Genomic DNA, 16154 nt, shown 5'->3' on the forward strand with positions numbered 1-16154 from the left:
CGATGGCGATCTGCTGAGCTTGCAACATCTTGAATATCACTTGGAGGCTGACTCCTCCATCTCCTATACTTGGTCTTCCTTGGCCCCCAGATCGGGCTTCTCTGCGTACACTCCCTCCGGGGTCTGCGCCTAGATCTGCATTTAAAGCAATATGCGAACTAACGTCAACTGGTTCCAGATTTGGCACTTTCCCAGGGTTTATTGGTGGTACACCGACCCCTGCATTGTTGTTTTCCCCATGAATCCAAGATCTTCGTTGTCATGAACAGGTATATTTTGCGAGTTTGACATATTTAATCCTGAGAATCAGAAAATCTTGACAAGAAAAAGTGTAAAAATAACGTGTGTAACGAGAATCAGTAAAGAAATAATCACTATTATCTTTAGCCCCACGGTGGGCACTAAACTATTTACCTCGAAAATACGAGTAACAATTAAATTTGATTTGTAGTTTTAAAGATATGTGATTTAGTTCAATACGAATTAATAATCAAGAAATATGAAGTAGAAATGAAAGAGATAAACGAATCAAACCAATGTTACTCAGCAGTAGCGACCTCGAGCTCAGTGACCTCCAGACGAACTAGGAACAATAAAATAAGAACAGTAAAGAGAAAGAGAATTCTGATGAATAGTAAGCGAAAAGTAGAGAGTATGTTCTTTGCCAATGACTAGATGATGTTACAAATGATTGGGGTCCCCTTTATATAATATGGGAACTCTAAATAAGGTACATTTCTATTTACAGTAAGGAATATTATTGGCACAGCTGTCTAACCGCCTAGTACGGAATCGTACAATCCTATTCCGGAATTTGCGTCATGATCTTGGGGACGTGGCAGGAATCTAGCTCATTCTGTTACAAATCCATAAGGGTACAATTTCGGGGTCGAGCATACTTAACTTCGGTATTCCTCGCACTCCTATCTTAGGGCATTGCATTCCGTCCTCGAGCTCGAGTCTAGTCTGTCGACCTCGAACTCGAGCTTACTTGAACTCGGACCTAAGGCGATCCCTCGAGCCTGGGAAATCGGACGTGCCTGATTTCGACCGTATACAATGGGAAATATAGAAGTTTATATAAGCTTTTGGACAATTCGATATAAACATATCCGAGAAGCACCTAGTAATTGTCACCATTCGTATTAATACTAGGCTGGAACGCAACATTTGAGCGGGGAATTCGCATGCTTATGTTTAATAGGCTAATTGTCAAGAAAATGAAAATCAAGACAAATTTAAGAACCTTCCCTAAAGAAAATTTGTACGATATACATACACATGTTTATGTGTGTGTGATTGAGACCAAGTAAGTTCTAAAGTCGTCATCAATCCTCGTAAATATTACTCCATCAAATAATTGCTATCTAAATTATGCAATCTTTTTACTGTTTGGTCTGATCTAATTTATTTCGATTGACATTGTAAATTGAGTTTGAAAAGATTCAAGTAATAAAGTGCCATAGTTGTCATAGTAGTATATAGAAGGGGTACAAGTGGGGAAGTCTTGAACAAAAATTACAATTATTTGGTTAATAAAGAAAATATGAAGGATCGCCAAGAATATGGCGGGATTGATGAGAGTTTTATATTCTTAATTAAAGGTTGTAGATTTGAACTTTACGAATAGAAAAACTCTTATTAAGGAATGCTTCTTCTTTTAATTAATGAGCTTTATGTGGTGCAAATTGAAATTAATTGAATTAGTTAATTTCGGATGAGAAGTTTTATTGTGTGTCTCACACAACTGACATTAGTTGTGTGAGGCTACTTTTTGTCTCACAAAATTTGTGGACCCCAATCTTACACTTCTGGGTCCACAAAAATCTTATTATATTAGTTAGTGTTTTGATGGGAGTATTTGAGAAGAGGTTGCTTTGTCCCTCATTGGAAAAGAAAGAAATGAAGAAGTGTTTAAAAGCACTTCTTTGTCTTACATGATTTGAATATTTTAAAGATGTTTTGGAGGGAAACTAGAATTTGGCTATATTATTAATAGTCAAGATTGGGCACTTGGGCACTTTGGGGCACTTGGGCCTTGGGCCAATTAAGTAGCCCGAATTAATATTTTAGTCACCCATTATTTGATTAATTAAAAACGTTTTTAACAAATTTTTTTAAATTCAAAAGAAGGTGACTATTAGTTTTAAAAGGTGCCTGTTATGAAGAGATGAATCTGTTAATTCCAACAGACTCCTAGAGGTATTATAAATACCTATATCATCTTCAAAACGAAATCATCTGAAACTTTCATCTCTTTCTCTTCTACTTATTTTCTACAACTCACAACTATTCTGTTCTTGTGGGAAATTCGAGTTAATTGCTGAAACTCGGATTTGAGAGGCTTTGTAGAATCCTGGAGGAATTTTGCCATAATCCCTGCAGCAACGAAATTAGGAGGCTTAAATTCCTTAAGGACAGTGACTATACTATCAAGGCCTAATTATTTCGTCTTCATATTCTGTTATTTTTTTTAACAAATTTGGATCCATAAAACTGTGAGACAAAAAAATAACTCAAACAACTAATGTCAGTTGTATGAAACACAAAATAAAATTTTACGAGGAAAAGAGAGTAGGAGTGTAGGACCATAAAAGAAGCTGCCCAGCTGCCCAAAGCTGACCTGCCACTACTTCCATTGCCTAAAAATAAAGAGAGTATAAAGCCGTTAAGGAGAGAAATCCATTTGGTTTTCACAGTGCAATTAAAAACGATGATGATTGAGTCACTTGTTTCTCCTTCTATTTCTACTGTTATGCTCTGTTTTTCTCTCTCTCCATCATTTCTCACCAATTCCAATCCCAATTCTTCAAAATCAAATCCAAATTCCTTTCTTTTACTGTTCCACTTCTTAGGATCCGCCATGAATGCTTATTAGCCTCAGTTATTTTCCTTACTTTTTCGCTCTCTCCTTTTTTAACTTGTCGTGCTCTTCTTTGTATGATGATGACCCAGCTTCTTCACCTTTTTACCCCACCCACCCCCTCTTCTTCTCCTTCTTACTCTGCTCTCTTGTACAGCTGATCCACCCTCCCCCTCTTAAAAACCCCACCTTGACCCTCCTTCTACCTTTTGACCTACTAATCTCTCTCTTTTTTAGTTCTAGGGTTTCCTTTTTCTTCTTGATCCTTTGTTTTCTCTTCCTCTCCTCCTCCTCCTCCTCTTTAGCTCTCGCTTCAAACCACCCTTCTCTTCTTTTTGTATATTCCTGTAGATTTTCTCTATCTTTTCTGCCAATTTTTAGGGGGTTATTTTCTGTTTATAATGAGGTGGGGTTTTTACTTGATCAACTTTTGTATAACGTGAATAGCTTCTTGTTTCTGGTCTAAAAGTAATTTTCCCTTAGTTCTTCTTCTCTTCGTTTTTCCAATCAAATTTGGGTTTATGGCTTATCAACAACAGCAGGGAGCAGTTGGGGGTTCAGGTTCTGCTCCATTTTATAATTCTCCATTTGGGGACACTACTTTTACTAAGGTCTTTGTTGGAGGCCTTGCTTGGGAAACTCAGAGTGAAACCCTCAGGCGATACTTTGAGCAGTTTGGTGATATCCTTGAGGCTGTTGTCATCACTGATAAAAATACTGCCCGATCCAAAGGCTATGGCTTTGTCAGTCTCCTTTTGTTTGCTTTACTTTTCTCCTTCAATGTTTTATATTTGTTTACTGAATTTGAAAAAGATTACAACTTTTTTACTATCTTTTGTTTTCTCTTTCTTTTTACGCATAAAAAAATGGTCCATTTTGCTAAATCATTTTAATTGCCTGCTATAACTGAATGACATAATTTCTGCAATGGTATTTCTATGGAGGGTTTAGGTGACTTTCCTGGACCCAGAGTCCGCGAGGAGAGCTTGTGCTGATCCTGCTCCAATTATCGATGGGAGGCGAGCAAATTGTAATTTGGCTTCGTTAGGGCGACCTCGGCCTACTGTGCCATTTGGTATTGTAGCTTATTTTGGTTGAATGCTCTGCTCTATTCTATAATATCATAGTTGTTCCATCGAGTTTTTTTTTGCACATCTGGGCACTCTGATGAGCTCACTAATAATGTCAAGTGTTGTTGGATGACTTGTTCTTCCATCGCTTTCAATTGTATTTAGCTTGTAGACTGTTTTTCTATTTGCTTATATTTCTTCTTGTTAAAATTGCATGCACTCCCAGCTTATATAAGAAAATGTATGATCCATATTCAGCTATCATATGGTGGAGATATTGTTTGAGATGAAGAAATGGAAAATTGAGGGAGAAATTGTCACACAAGTAAAAAGAATTTGAGAAGATAAGCCTTAGGATTGATACTCAGTGGTGGAATAAAGATAGTAGGAGGAGTGATAAGAAGCTAGGGTCTGGAAAATAGAGATGAAGTTTTGTATTTTGATAATCTTTCATTGAACTGAAATGATCGGCTTGACTAGACGATTGAGCATGATGAAGTGCATGTGATTAATAACCGTGCTTCAGAACACTCTTTAGTCTTTTCTCCTGTACTAACAAGAAAATATCCCTCATGACAAAGCGATGCAATGAACATAGGCCATTGAACAACTCCCTTGTTTGCTGAAATGAAATGCCTGATTTTTGTAACATAACAGGTGCAATACGTTTAGAAAAATTCTTTAATTCTTTGCAAATTCCCTATAACTATCTACCTCCTCGGTGACCACGAGATTTGCTCTTCGAATCCTCCAATATTGATTGGTAAAAAAGATACACCGCTAGCAAGCTTAGTCAATTACTTATCTGACCTTTCGCATAGTCGATGTGGAGAGCTGTTTCCTTGGCTTCTCTCTAACACATTGATAATCTTCGAAATTAGGGGAGCTGCAAAGTTCCCTTAATGGCATTTTATATGAGTAATTGTGAAGCTGCCTGAAACTTGTTACAAAAACATCAATAAGGATCATCTCTTTTAAAAGGATCCCGTGAAAGATGATTTTCACGGCAGGTTATGTGTTTGACAGAGATCTAATACCACAACCTGATCAGCTTCAAACAAATAATAGTTAACCATTATTATCTTTTATGGCACATCCTACCCTGAAAAGTGGAAGAAACCAAAAAGAAAAAAACGCTCATTCTTTCAAGTGCATTAGCTTATTTCCACTTTATTGGGTACAGGACGTCTGAGGTCATCAACTCCATTTCCATCAGGTCTACCAGCTGCTCGGGGTGCTTATGTTGGAAGCTTTGGCTACCAGCAACCGGTTTCTTATGGCTACCAGCAAGGCTTGATGTATTCTCCCTATGGGTAAGCTGTGTGTCGAAGGCATGCCTACAGGTCTCCACAATCCACATATAAATTTGGAAGAAAATGACTAATTGGACTATGCAAGATTCATTTGTACTATACCCTTCTACTGGAATGTAGACCTTTCCTGAATCATTTGAATTTTAAATGTCATAATCACATAATTTCTTTCATGTTGTAGTCGGATTACAGATTCCATACTAATGGTCATGGCTATGATTCATAAGTTAGTCAGAATTTTGGCTGCAGCCAACTTGTGACAATTTTCTCAAATCTTAATCTGGTGAACTGTGTGATATATAAGAATTAGTGTGCCTGAGAATAATAAGATAGTTATTAATTAAATTATTACATATAAATAATTTTGGAGTATAGAATCTTAAATTATATTAGCTCGTTATTCTTGCTTGTAAACTACAAGCTAGTGCATCGTTTACCTTCATATTGCATGTTTTCAGCTGCACATTAGCCTGCCTGTGGCCATTAAAAATTGTGTTCAAATGTGACTGCTTTTGTAAGGCAACAATATCATAAATCATTAGCACAAAGAGAGATTGCGTTGTTTTTTGAATTTCACGAGTTTTTTATGTGCATGCAGAACAAATGGTTTCACTCGTTTTACTGAGAAAGAGCACTAGATTTCACCCTTTTTTCTTAGAAGAACCTTTTACTTATTCATAATTTAAAAAAAAAATTAGTTCATTCACTTGATGGACCTTAGACCTTTATCTTGATTAGTCATTTGTTAGTACATTTCATCACATGGAGTTTGGACTCATTTATATTTGTGAATTACATTTAAAATCGCAGCTCTTAGAAAGATTGTTAGCTCTATATTATTTTTTAATGCAGGTATGCAACATATGGTGCGGATTACGTTTACCCTCAGGTTAGTAGCACTGCATAAATGGAGACATTACAGTTTATCCCTTTCTTTCTTCTGCAGTAAAAAGGTTCAAGTGCAATTTTGTCTTGACAGTGTGACTCAATTTTGATGCGTACTGTAATTTTATCCGATAGGGTGTTTACAATCCTTATGGAGGTCAACAGTACCTTCCTATATATGGTGTACCTGGAAGTGTTAACACAACAATGTATCCTTACGGCCAGCTAAGTCAGGCTGTTCCTGGAAGTCACAGTTATACAACATTGCAGGGTTATGCAGTGCCAGGTCATCAGATTCTTCAGTTTGGCGGGCCTAGTGTCAATGCAATGACAGCTTCATCCATTCCAACTATTCAAGCACCATACCCAGCAGGCACATCTCTTTTATTTGTGTCTTATATTTATGCATGCATTGTATCCTTGCATATCTTTGATGTTAATCTGTATTCCAGATGTATCAACATCTAGGAAACATGCTTTAACCTCATCTATTTCTGTAGCTTGGTCTAAAGTTGGCAGTATCATAAAGCAACCATTTTTTGTTTTTAGGTGTCGGAGCGCCTGTTACTCCACAGCCACAGTTTATACTACCTACTCATTCTCCTCAATTTATGCAAGGTAGCGGTTCTGACCACAATGCAGGGTGATATTTTATCAAGGTAAAAGGTGATTCAGACCCAACAGAGTGTTAATATATTTAGTTACCTTATTAGTATAGGGATTGATTATCTACCATATTATGCATAGCTTAAGATTCCTATAAGGAGCACCTCTTGTACATTGTTAATCAAATTACTGAGAAGTCTTTTTGTATTTTCACACGCGGTATGTATTTGCTTCTTGCAAGTTGCAACCAAAATTTTCCTGCTGATGTTTGTGTTCTACTTTTGACCTTTAGGTATCCTAGATTGCAGCAGGACTAAAAGAAGCAGTACTGCAGTACTGCTACTTGAGAGGCGGGCTTTCAATCTAACCTTGCAAATGTTCACTACTTCACTTTGCATTCTAGAGGTACTAGATTTTGCTTTTGGCTTAACTTTTTTGTTTCCTTTAAATTCTTCCTCTCTCTCTCTCTCACACACACGCACACACACACGAGAGAGAGAGAGAGAGAGAGATTGCTGCTGCAATCTAGGCAGCAGGACTAAAAGAAGCAGTACTGCTACTTGAGAGGCGGGCTTTCAATCTAACCTTGCAAATGTTCACTACTTCACTTTGCATTCTAGAGGTACTAGATTTTGCTTTTGGCTTAACTTTTTTGTTTCCTTTAAATTCTTCCTCTCTCTCTCTCTCANATGATTTTAATATACGGTCAGTTGCATTTACCAATAACAGAAAGCAGGCCAATTAGAATGAGACAGAGGAGGTAGTGTGTTTCCCACAGCTTGAAGTAGTTCGGGCTTGGGGTTTCTCCTCTATGCAAATGACCGTATATTAAAATCATTATATGGTTTCACTTATCCCTAAAAAAGAAAGATAACATATTATAGGGCTTCTTTTTTTTTTGGGGGGGAAACTTCTGTCGTATTAAAAAAATACTAGATTTGGGCTGAAATGTACCTATTGTGTGTACAAGAACTCCCAAGGATGTTGGTTTTCAATTTTCAGTAAATGCTTGATGATGATGTTTTTCCAAAAATTATTTGCAACCTCCTCTGCCTGGCCGGTATAATTACACATCAGTTGGAGCTGACATATTTTTATTACCTCATTTTCATCGTTGTCTTCCTCCTCTTGCTACGCGTATTATATTGGGTTCTTGAAGTGGTTGATAGTAGGAAAATGTCATATTGCTTTTAACTCTCTTTGTTACGTATGAAGATGTAAAGTCTATCATGATAGTTCAATATACTTCTTTTTTTCTTCGTTTGGTGCAGTTTAAATTTGCATCAAATATTTGGTTATGTTTATAGGTCCTTTCTTTGGCAGGCAGTCATGTTTCAGTGCCATTTGCATGCTATCAATATGAATTGAAACTGCTGATGGAAACTAACAAACTCTGAAAATTAATCTACTAATTCTATATGCAGCCAAAAAAAAAAAAAGAAAATAAAAGAAAGCTGTGTATGTAAATACTGGAAGTTGTTTGGTCTGCAGTAAGTTTATCTTTCTCCTAGGTAACTCATGTCCAAAATGTCCAAAACTGTTTGCTTGTTCAACTCAACTGTCTTTAGTCTTAATGCTATTTGCCTTGATGCAGGTTATAAAAAAGTCAAAGTCAATACTCACCATGAGAGCTCAATGTCTGAGTCGCTCCTGATGATTGAGTGAGGAAACATGGAAGTTGCGGATTGCACTTCCTTCAACATCATCATCTTATTGTACTTGCATTCTGCCGGTGTTGGGATAACTGGCAGAGAGTCAGTCGACGTCATGCATTTGAGGGATGCTGGAATAGGTTTCTGGCTCCCTCCCTGTAGCAATAAATAAACACTGTAAAAATTCACATCAGAATCAACATATGATTCTTTCATAGTCAAAACTCCCCAGCATGTTTGGGTGTGTAGATAGTCTTGAGTGTTGGTGCATCATGCGCACTGTGTTTAATAGTATTCTCAAAGTCTTGTGCATAAAACAATCTCGAGTCTTTTAATTGACATTCATTCTGTAATTTGGATTATTTATTGAGAGCTCAGCTCTGAAGTAAGTAGCTTCAGGATCTCAAGGCCACGGGAAATATGTTCTTGCACTGTTTTTTCTGTTTTTTGTGTGTGTGTGCGTTATCACCATTGATGGTGACATGACCCGCTGACCATCGCTACGCATCCCATAATTTGGAGCATTTTGGGTGCAAAGCAAGTTCGGCAAAAGAAGGCGACGGGGCACAGCAGACTTTGCAACTGAAGTTTATATTATATGGATCAAAATCTGAAGAGAAAAGTTGTCCTCTTGCTGTTTTTTTCTGGGATTCAAACAAAAGTAATTGAATTTCGTTGAAGTTTTGGTCCTAATCATTCAATATGTGCAAGTACTTTTGTTCGTAAATAACAAATGAATAGTTAGTTAGACATAATATTACGTGGCTTTTTATTCCGGGGATGGGGAAGTCTGTGTCATTGTCCAAGATAGACACACAAGATGGTAACAAATGAGTACCCCTTTACTATTAAACATTTCTTTTTAAACGCTCAAATATTAGTTCTAGTGTTATAAATAGAAATGTATTTATGGTGAATCTCTATATTTAGAGAGATTCTAGGGTTTATTACTTGGTGGCTAAGTCACTCTCTTCCTATAAATAGAGGGTTCTATTTCATTGTAATTCATCCCACAATTCAATAAGAATTTTCTCTCTCTTTCTTTGCAATATTGTTCTTGTTCTTTTATTGTTTTATAACACGTTATCAGCACGAGACTCTAATCAATTGAGTAGAAGCTTTGGGATTGAGCATAATGATTGTCAATTATTCCATGAACTTCCTTCATGATTAAATTCTGAATTTAAGGTAAGCATTTTATCGTATTTTTCTCTTTTATTCTATACATTGATTTTAAATACAAGCAAAGACAACAAAGTTTGATTATAACTCTGATGGAGTTTGTAAGAAATTATAACCACCTGAAGTGGTAAAATTTCTATGTCTTGCCATGATCAAATTTATGTATGATTATGGGCACAAGAAGTGCATATATACCCGTCCCATTGAATTTGCTTCATTCTCATTCCCTTAAGAGAATGTGATAGCAGTATGTGATAAGTCTGAAAGAAGACAAAATTATTACTATGAATGTATCAATGGATGTGGACGTGGCAATAGACGAAATTATAATCGTCATCATTGTGATAATGAGAATAATAAGGATTCTCAAAATAATCCTTCACTCTGTGAGTAATGTTTGTCATCGATTTAACATGAGATTTTATAAGCACATACAGATGACTATGGTCAATTCATGATGTGAATGTGACAACATCTGATTTATGAATACATATTCATTCTTGGAAGAATATGAACGTGCTAGTGGTAGTGAATATACCACGCACTCACCTCTAGAAGGAGGTTTGAGATGATACAAGAAAATAATGTCATTAGTATGGCATGAATGGTCATTGGTCACGTACCTATTGCACGCCAAAATATTTTGGTAATGTGGTTATTAAAGAATAACATTAATGCAATAAACATATCTTGCATATAATTTTGACCATAACCATAATAGTATAACTTTCTCTTTAAAAGAGATATTCACCATATTGATGTTGATGAATATGTGGTAGTACCAAATTAATTGAGAGCTCTGGAAGAGCCAATTATTACTATTTTGGAGAAATAAAATTATAGCAGTAAGTCTTAAAGAAACTTATTTAGTTTCTAAAGTATACGCGAAAGCGGCTGATTATATTGAGACTATAAATAAAGGAAAGATTTAATATCTTCCATTACTACAACTTGTAGCGGGGTAATATATATGTGAAAAGCTACCCGCTTTATTCTCCAATTTGTACTACACAAACAAAAGAATGCCACAATAAAGAGAAGTTTATTGATATAAAAACCCATATCATAATAAACTTGAAGTTTATTGGTAATTGCACACGTCATTGTGTAAATCTGAAGTTTATCAATATTGATAATTTATTCAGTTGGCATAATTGGTTTACTCATATCAATTTAAGTATGATATGCAAAAACAAAAGAGAATTCACATGGGTAAATATTAAAGAACTTGAAAGTTCTTTACGAATTCTCTTATGTTGCTTGTTCTCATTAATTAATATACCAACTAAAATTGGGATTGAATCCCATGAATGCTGGAAATATCAAAGGTGAATATGGGTCCATTCACCTGTCACATACACCACATAAGATGCATCTCTGAGATGGTTACATGTGCGATTATTGATAACCCGTAACATGGTGTTTTGCGAGGTAACTTGCTCAATAATTTGATTTAGAACATAATTTTCAGATTTTTTATTCAAGATAGTTCATCTTGATAAGTTGGTTTACATCACAGTTGGTTTATATCACAGTTGGTTTAGCAAAATAATTTATTAAGTGTCTCTACTTAATAGCTAAACAATTGCTTATGAGAACAAAGTTATCTATATCAGTTTGATATACGTTATATACCAAAGTATATTATTTTCTCCCCTCACAAGTGGGTCAAGGTCAGGAACCAAATAATCCTATCTCATTATTATTGATGTGCGGTGTATATTTTGATTAACACCATAACGCACAAAGGTGGATTCTCAAAGTTGAGGTAACAAGTTAGTTTTTCTAACATTAGGGGGAGACATGATAAACAGTTGAGAAAAAGTTACGTGGAATGAATTATCATTTGTACATCTAGATCCTCGAATAAGATAATATGAACTTGAAGTTCATAAAAGGATAATTCATTTGCAATATATTGCAAAGCATGCCAAACGCATTTGCTGACCCAAAGAAAGTAACTATATTCTCAATGCATATGCTCCTATTAAGTCCTAGAAGGACAAAGTCTGTGGTACGCTTAAAGCATATAGACAAATCGGTTTCAAATAAAATTCTTGATAAAGAAGATGAGCAAATGATCAAAATGATCATAATAAAGGAGGCAAGTGATCTAGAAGATCACATGACATAACACTTCATAAAATCTCAAGAGAGATTCAGGTACCTGAAAATAGGAATGAAGAGATCTCTATGTTATGTCTATGAAAAAATATTAAAACCGATATTAAATGTTTGTCGACGACATCTATAATAGCGTTAAATATATATGAGGATCTTAAGTCTGGAAAACAATTTCGAATAGAATTGGTTTCATAAGAAAGACATGTAGTTTTGAACATGTAGTTCAAATACTTGAAAAGTATAAAGTCAATGATATGTGCAATCAGTTTTCGATATCTTATTTGTCTAGCATGACATGAAAACTTGATATGCATCTAATTAAATTCTATTATATGACTTATATGACTTAACTTATATGACAATCCTTGAAGGATTTAAATCGCTTAAAGCATATAAAATTCTTGGTCCTGAAGTATCATATTCTAAATGCAATTTGTGCACATATGTATCTTGCTATAACTATAAGCATGATAATGTGATAGCGAAAATACCTCTATGGAGATATTGAAAAGTCATTCCACGATATTATATGAAGACATTGCATCTCTATCAAGAATGATGATTTCAATGTGCAATATATTCATTCAAGTTAATATGGCTGATTTGTTTATCAAATATCTACCAAAGATCTTTTGAAGATGGTGCACAAGATTGGAATGCAAATGCTTAAGGATGTGAATTGATGCTCTCATCAGGGGGAGTTAATACACGTTGTACTCTTTTTCCCTTACAAGGTTTTGTGCCACTGGGTTTTCCTTGTAAGGTTTTTAACGAGGCAACGAAAAGGCGTATTATTAGATATGTGTACTCTTTTTTCTTTTCTAGAATTTTTTTCCCACTGGGTTTTATTTTAGTTAAGGATTTAACGAGGCACATTATCTGTTGAATAGACATTAAGGGGGAGTGTTATAAATAGAATTGTATTTATGGTGAATGTCTATATTTAGAGAGATTCTAGGGTTTATTACTTGGTGGCTAAGTCACTCTCTCCCTATAAATAGAGGGTTCTATTCCATTGTAATTCATCCCACAATTCAATAAGAATTTCATCTCTCTCTCTTTCTCTGCAATATTGTTCTTGTTCTTTTATTGTTTTATAACATCTAGCAATTTGTTACCATACTGTTTTTCCTCAAATCTATCGTTATTGTTTCATTTTAGACAAATGCTCTTATATTTAGGATATGTTAACTGTATTTCATGAGTGTGTAAAATCTTAAGTACTCTGCACAAAGAAGTAATGCTCCCTTTACCCTAAATTATTTTATAATAAAAAAAATTGTCCATTCAAATTGGAAAGTAGTTTCAAGTTGGAGTTTTTAAATTATTTTAAAATAACACTAAAATTACAAAAAAAAATTGCCAATTTAAATTTCTTTGTCTTTTAACAATTTTTGTTTTTCTTTTTAAAAATAAAAAGTTTATTTATTCAGAAAATATTAATGAGAATAATAGAATAAAATAAAAAAATAAAATTTTTTATCTTCTATTATATTATAAAAGAAGGTAGCATACACAAATTTAAATAACGTAATATGCTAATAAAAGTTTCTATTAACAATGCAATAATACTAAATATTGGATAATATAATAAAGAAAAATACATAACAAAAAAGTTATTCGATGCCTATATAAGTCTCATTAACTTAGTAGAGATTTTATTCATTAAATTTCAGATAATATTATTGAGAATAAAAGGATAAATTTTAAAATAAAAAAAATATTTCAATAGTAATAAAATGTGTTGGTGAAAATACAATTACAACTGAAAATAAAAATAAAAAGAAAATAAAATATCTTCAGGCTGAGGCGCGGATATCTCGCTCTCTTTAGGAGATTCGAGCCTACTGCAACAGAGTCTTCACTGGTCCAGCAGTAATCCTCTTGACTTGTCTTCCCGAGGATACAATAACCCGATCACGTCGTATGAATCGAACAAACTCTGGACAAGTTGTTGAGTCCAAAGCTCCACCAAGATGAACACCTTCCTTCAACAAAAGTAAAAACCCTCTCTTCTTTTTTTCACAACTTTAACCTCACTTCATTGGAACACTCTCAACTATTTTTCACACCACATTATGGAAGAAAGACTCCTATTTATAGGTGTAGGAATTCTTCCTTGAATTAAATTGGAAGAAAGTGGGGTAATAAGTTATGAAATCGTGGAGAACATGGGATAATTAGGATGTAATTAGTGGTAGAACATGGGAGAAGAGTTACAAAAGAGTTATGGCCATTTTCTACATCATGAAATAGTGGGAGTTATGAAAGTTATGGCCATTTTCTACATTATGGAGTAGTGGGAGTTATGGCATATTTTATTTTAATATTAAAATGTTAAAATACTAACATTCCCCCAATCATTTAATATTAAAATATATAAGAGAGTTTACCAGTTGAAGGGAGACTATTATGCATTATGAAGGTGTGCTCTGCACTGAACCTCCACTTAGCAAAACAACGATCTTTACTTCAGGGTCAGCAGTGGTCTCAGACTTGAACTATGACTGCTTTAGGAAAATAAATTATCACTGCTTACACATAATAATCAAGGTGTTGACATGAGCTTTATTAGCCAGGACATTACGGCCTTGTGTTATCCGGTTTTCATGAATGTTTTTTAGAACAAGCAATTCTCATAGGAAGCGGCCTACTTCCACACTCACATAGGTGAAATCTGTCAAGGGTGCTCCTGTAACTCTAACACCCCACTCATACGAGCTACAGATTTTCATTAAGAGTTAATAAAACTCAACCTCACAAATCATTACAGGATAAATGCACTCATACCATAGGATGGAACAATAATAAAAATAGTGCATTTCAAACCAAGCCATCATATGATTCGTTCTTCCCATTGAACCTGGTTATAGGATCTCTAGTCCCCAGGTTGGATTTCCTCGTATATGACTTATGAGCTTGTGGGCTTCAACTCCATCCCCCTCGATGTGCTCCAGACCCTTTCTCTGGCTTAGGCTTTAGTCAGTGGATCTGCAAGATTATCACAAGATTTAACATAATCAACATTAATGGTACCACTTGTCAAATATAATCTCATAGTACTATGTTTTCTCCTTATAGGTCTGGATTTACCATTGTAATAACAGTTTTGTACTCTACCAATAACAGCAGTACTATCACAATGAATTAAAAATAGGAGAAATTGGCTTTTCAAAATAAGGAATTTAAAATAATAGATCTCTCAACCAATTCGCTTCCCCACTAGCTGAAGCTAAAGCAATTAACTCAACCTCCATGGTAGAGTTAGAAATTATTGTTTGCTTTTTCGATTTCCAATAAATAGCACCACCTTCCAAAGTAAAAATATAACCTGTAGTAGAACATGAATCACCAGATAAAGTATTCCAATCTGCATCAGAAAAGCCTTCGAGTACAGCAAGATATTTTTTATAAAATAAGCCATAGGTTTTTGTACCAAGTAAATAATTCTTGTTATGGCATGCCAATGTTCACTACATGGCTTACTTGTAAACCTGCTAAGTACTCCTACTGCATATGCAATATCAGACCGAGTACAATCAGTCACATATCTCAAGCTTCCAATTAAGCTAGCATATTCCTTTTGATTTATCACATCATTGTCACTTTTTACAGGAAATAAGTGAACATTTGAATCAAAAAGGGTTACAACGGGCTTGCAATCAATAAAATTATATTTTTCCAAACTTTTCTCAATATAACGCGACTAGTCAAGGAAAATTCCATCACATGTTCTAGTAATTTTCATTCCAAGAATGAAATTTGCCTCACCCAAATCTTTTATGTCAAAATGACTACTAAGCATGCTTTTAGTTTCTCCAATAACATTCATGTTAGAGCCAAATATTAACAAATTATCAACATAGAGGAAAATAATTACATGTGAGTTATTCCAAGACTTATGATAGATGCACTTATCACACTCATTTGATTTAAAATTATTTTCAATCATGCAGGAATCAAACTTTTCATGCCATTGCTTAGGTGTCTGTTTCAAGCCATATAGGGATTTAGTAAGTTTACACACTTTACTTTCTCGTCCTGCTTCTATCAAACCCTCAGGTTGATCCATATAAATTTCTTCATTTAGGTCCCCATTTAAAAAAGTAGTTTTTACATTCATTTGATGAGTATGCAAATCAAAAATTGCAGCAACAACAATTAAAGTCTAATGGATGTAATTCTAGTAAAAGTATCAAAAAATTCTAGGTCATCTAGTTGCTTAAAACCTTTAGCAACTAACCTAGCCTTATACTTATCAACGGATCCATCTAGATTTAACTTTTTTCTTAGGACCCATTTGCACCCAATTGTTTTACAACTTGGTGGTAAATCAACCAACTTCTAAGTTTTATTAGAAATTAGTGGCTCCATTTCATCATTTACAGCCTCTTTCGAAAAAATAGCATCAGGTGATAATAAAGCTTCTTGTAAAGTAAGAGGGTCATTTTCAATATTA

At 34.7% G+C, this 16154-nt stretch overlaps 1 protein-coding gene across 3 annotated transcripts; it reads left to right on the plus strand.

Annotated features, from left to right (window-relative positions):
* On the plus strand, nt 2666–8807 carry LOC109224765 (RNA-binding protein 24-B). Of its 3 annotated transcripts, none has more exons than XR_002067766.1 (8): nt 2666–3606; nt 3815–3938; nt 5117–5246; nt 6099–6135; nt 6267–6504; nt 6681–6790; nt 7030–7142; nt 8332–8807. XR_002067766.1 is itself a non-coding variant. In XM_019389277.1 (7 exons), exons 1-6 carry the CDS (start codon nt 3385–3387, stop codon nt 6776–6778), a joined length of 849 nt encoding a protein of 282 aa, XP_019244822.1. In that variant the 5' UTR covers nt 2666–3384; the 3' UTR covers nt 6779–6790; nt 7030–7144. The 3 variants fall into 3 exon arrangements, 1 of the variants encoding a protein (XP_019244822.1); XR_002067767.1 differs by having other exon boundaries at nt 6402–6504; XM_019389277.1 differs by lacking the exon at nt 8332–8807 and having other exon boundaries at nt 7030–7144.

Source organism: Nicotiana attenuata, chromosome 4 (genome assembly GCF_001879085.1).
Source record: "Nicotiana attenuata strain UT chromosome 4, NIATTr2, whole genome shotgun sequence".
In the NCBI taxonomy this organism is placed as follows: domain Eukaryota; kingdom Viridiplantae; phylum Streptophyta; class Magnoliopsida; order Solanales; family Solanaceae; genus Nicotiana; species Nicotiana attenuata.

Bases quoted from the DNA above. Each gene is read 5' to 3' on its own strand.
- LOC109224765 (XM_019389277.1), top strand. From the start codon at position 3,385: ATGGCTTATCAACAACAGCAGGGAGCAGTTGGGGGTTCAGGTTCTGCT. The intron at 3,607-3,814 runs GTCAGTCTCCTT...TGGAGGGTTTAG, and splicing joins GATCCAAAGGCTATGGCTTT to GTGACTTTCCTGGACCCAGA. The intron at 3,939-5,116 runs GTATTGTAGCTT...TATTGGGTACAG, and splicing joins TCGGCCTACTGTGCCATTTG to GACGTCTGAGGTCATCAACT.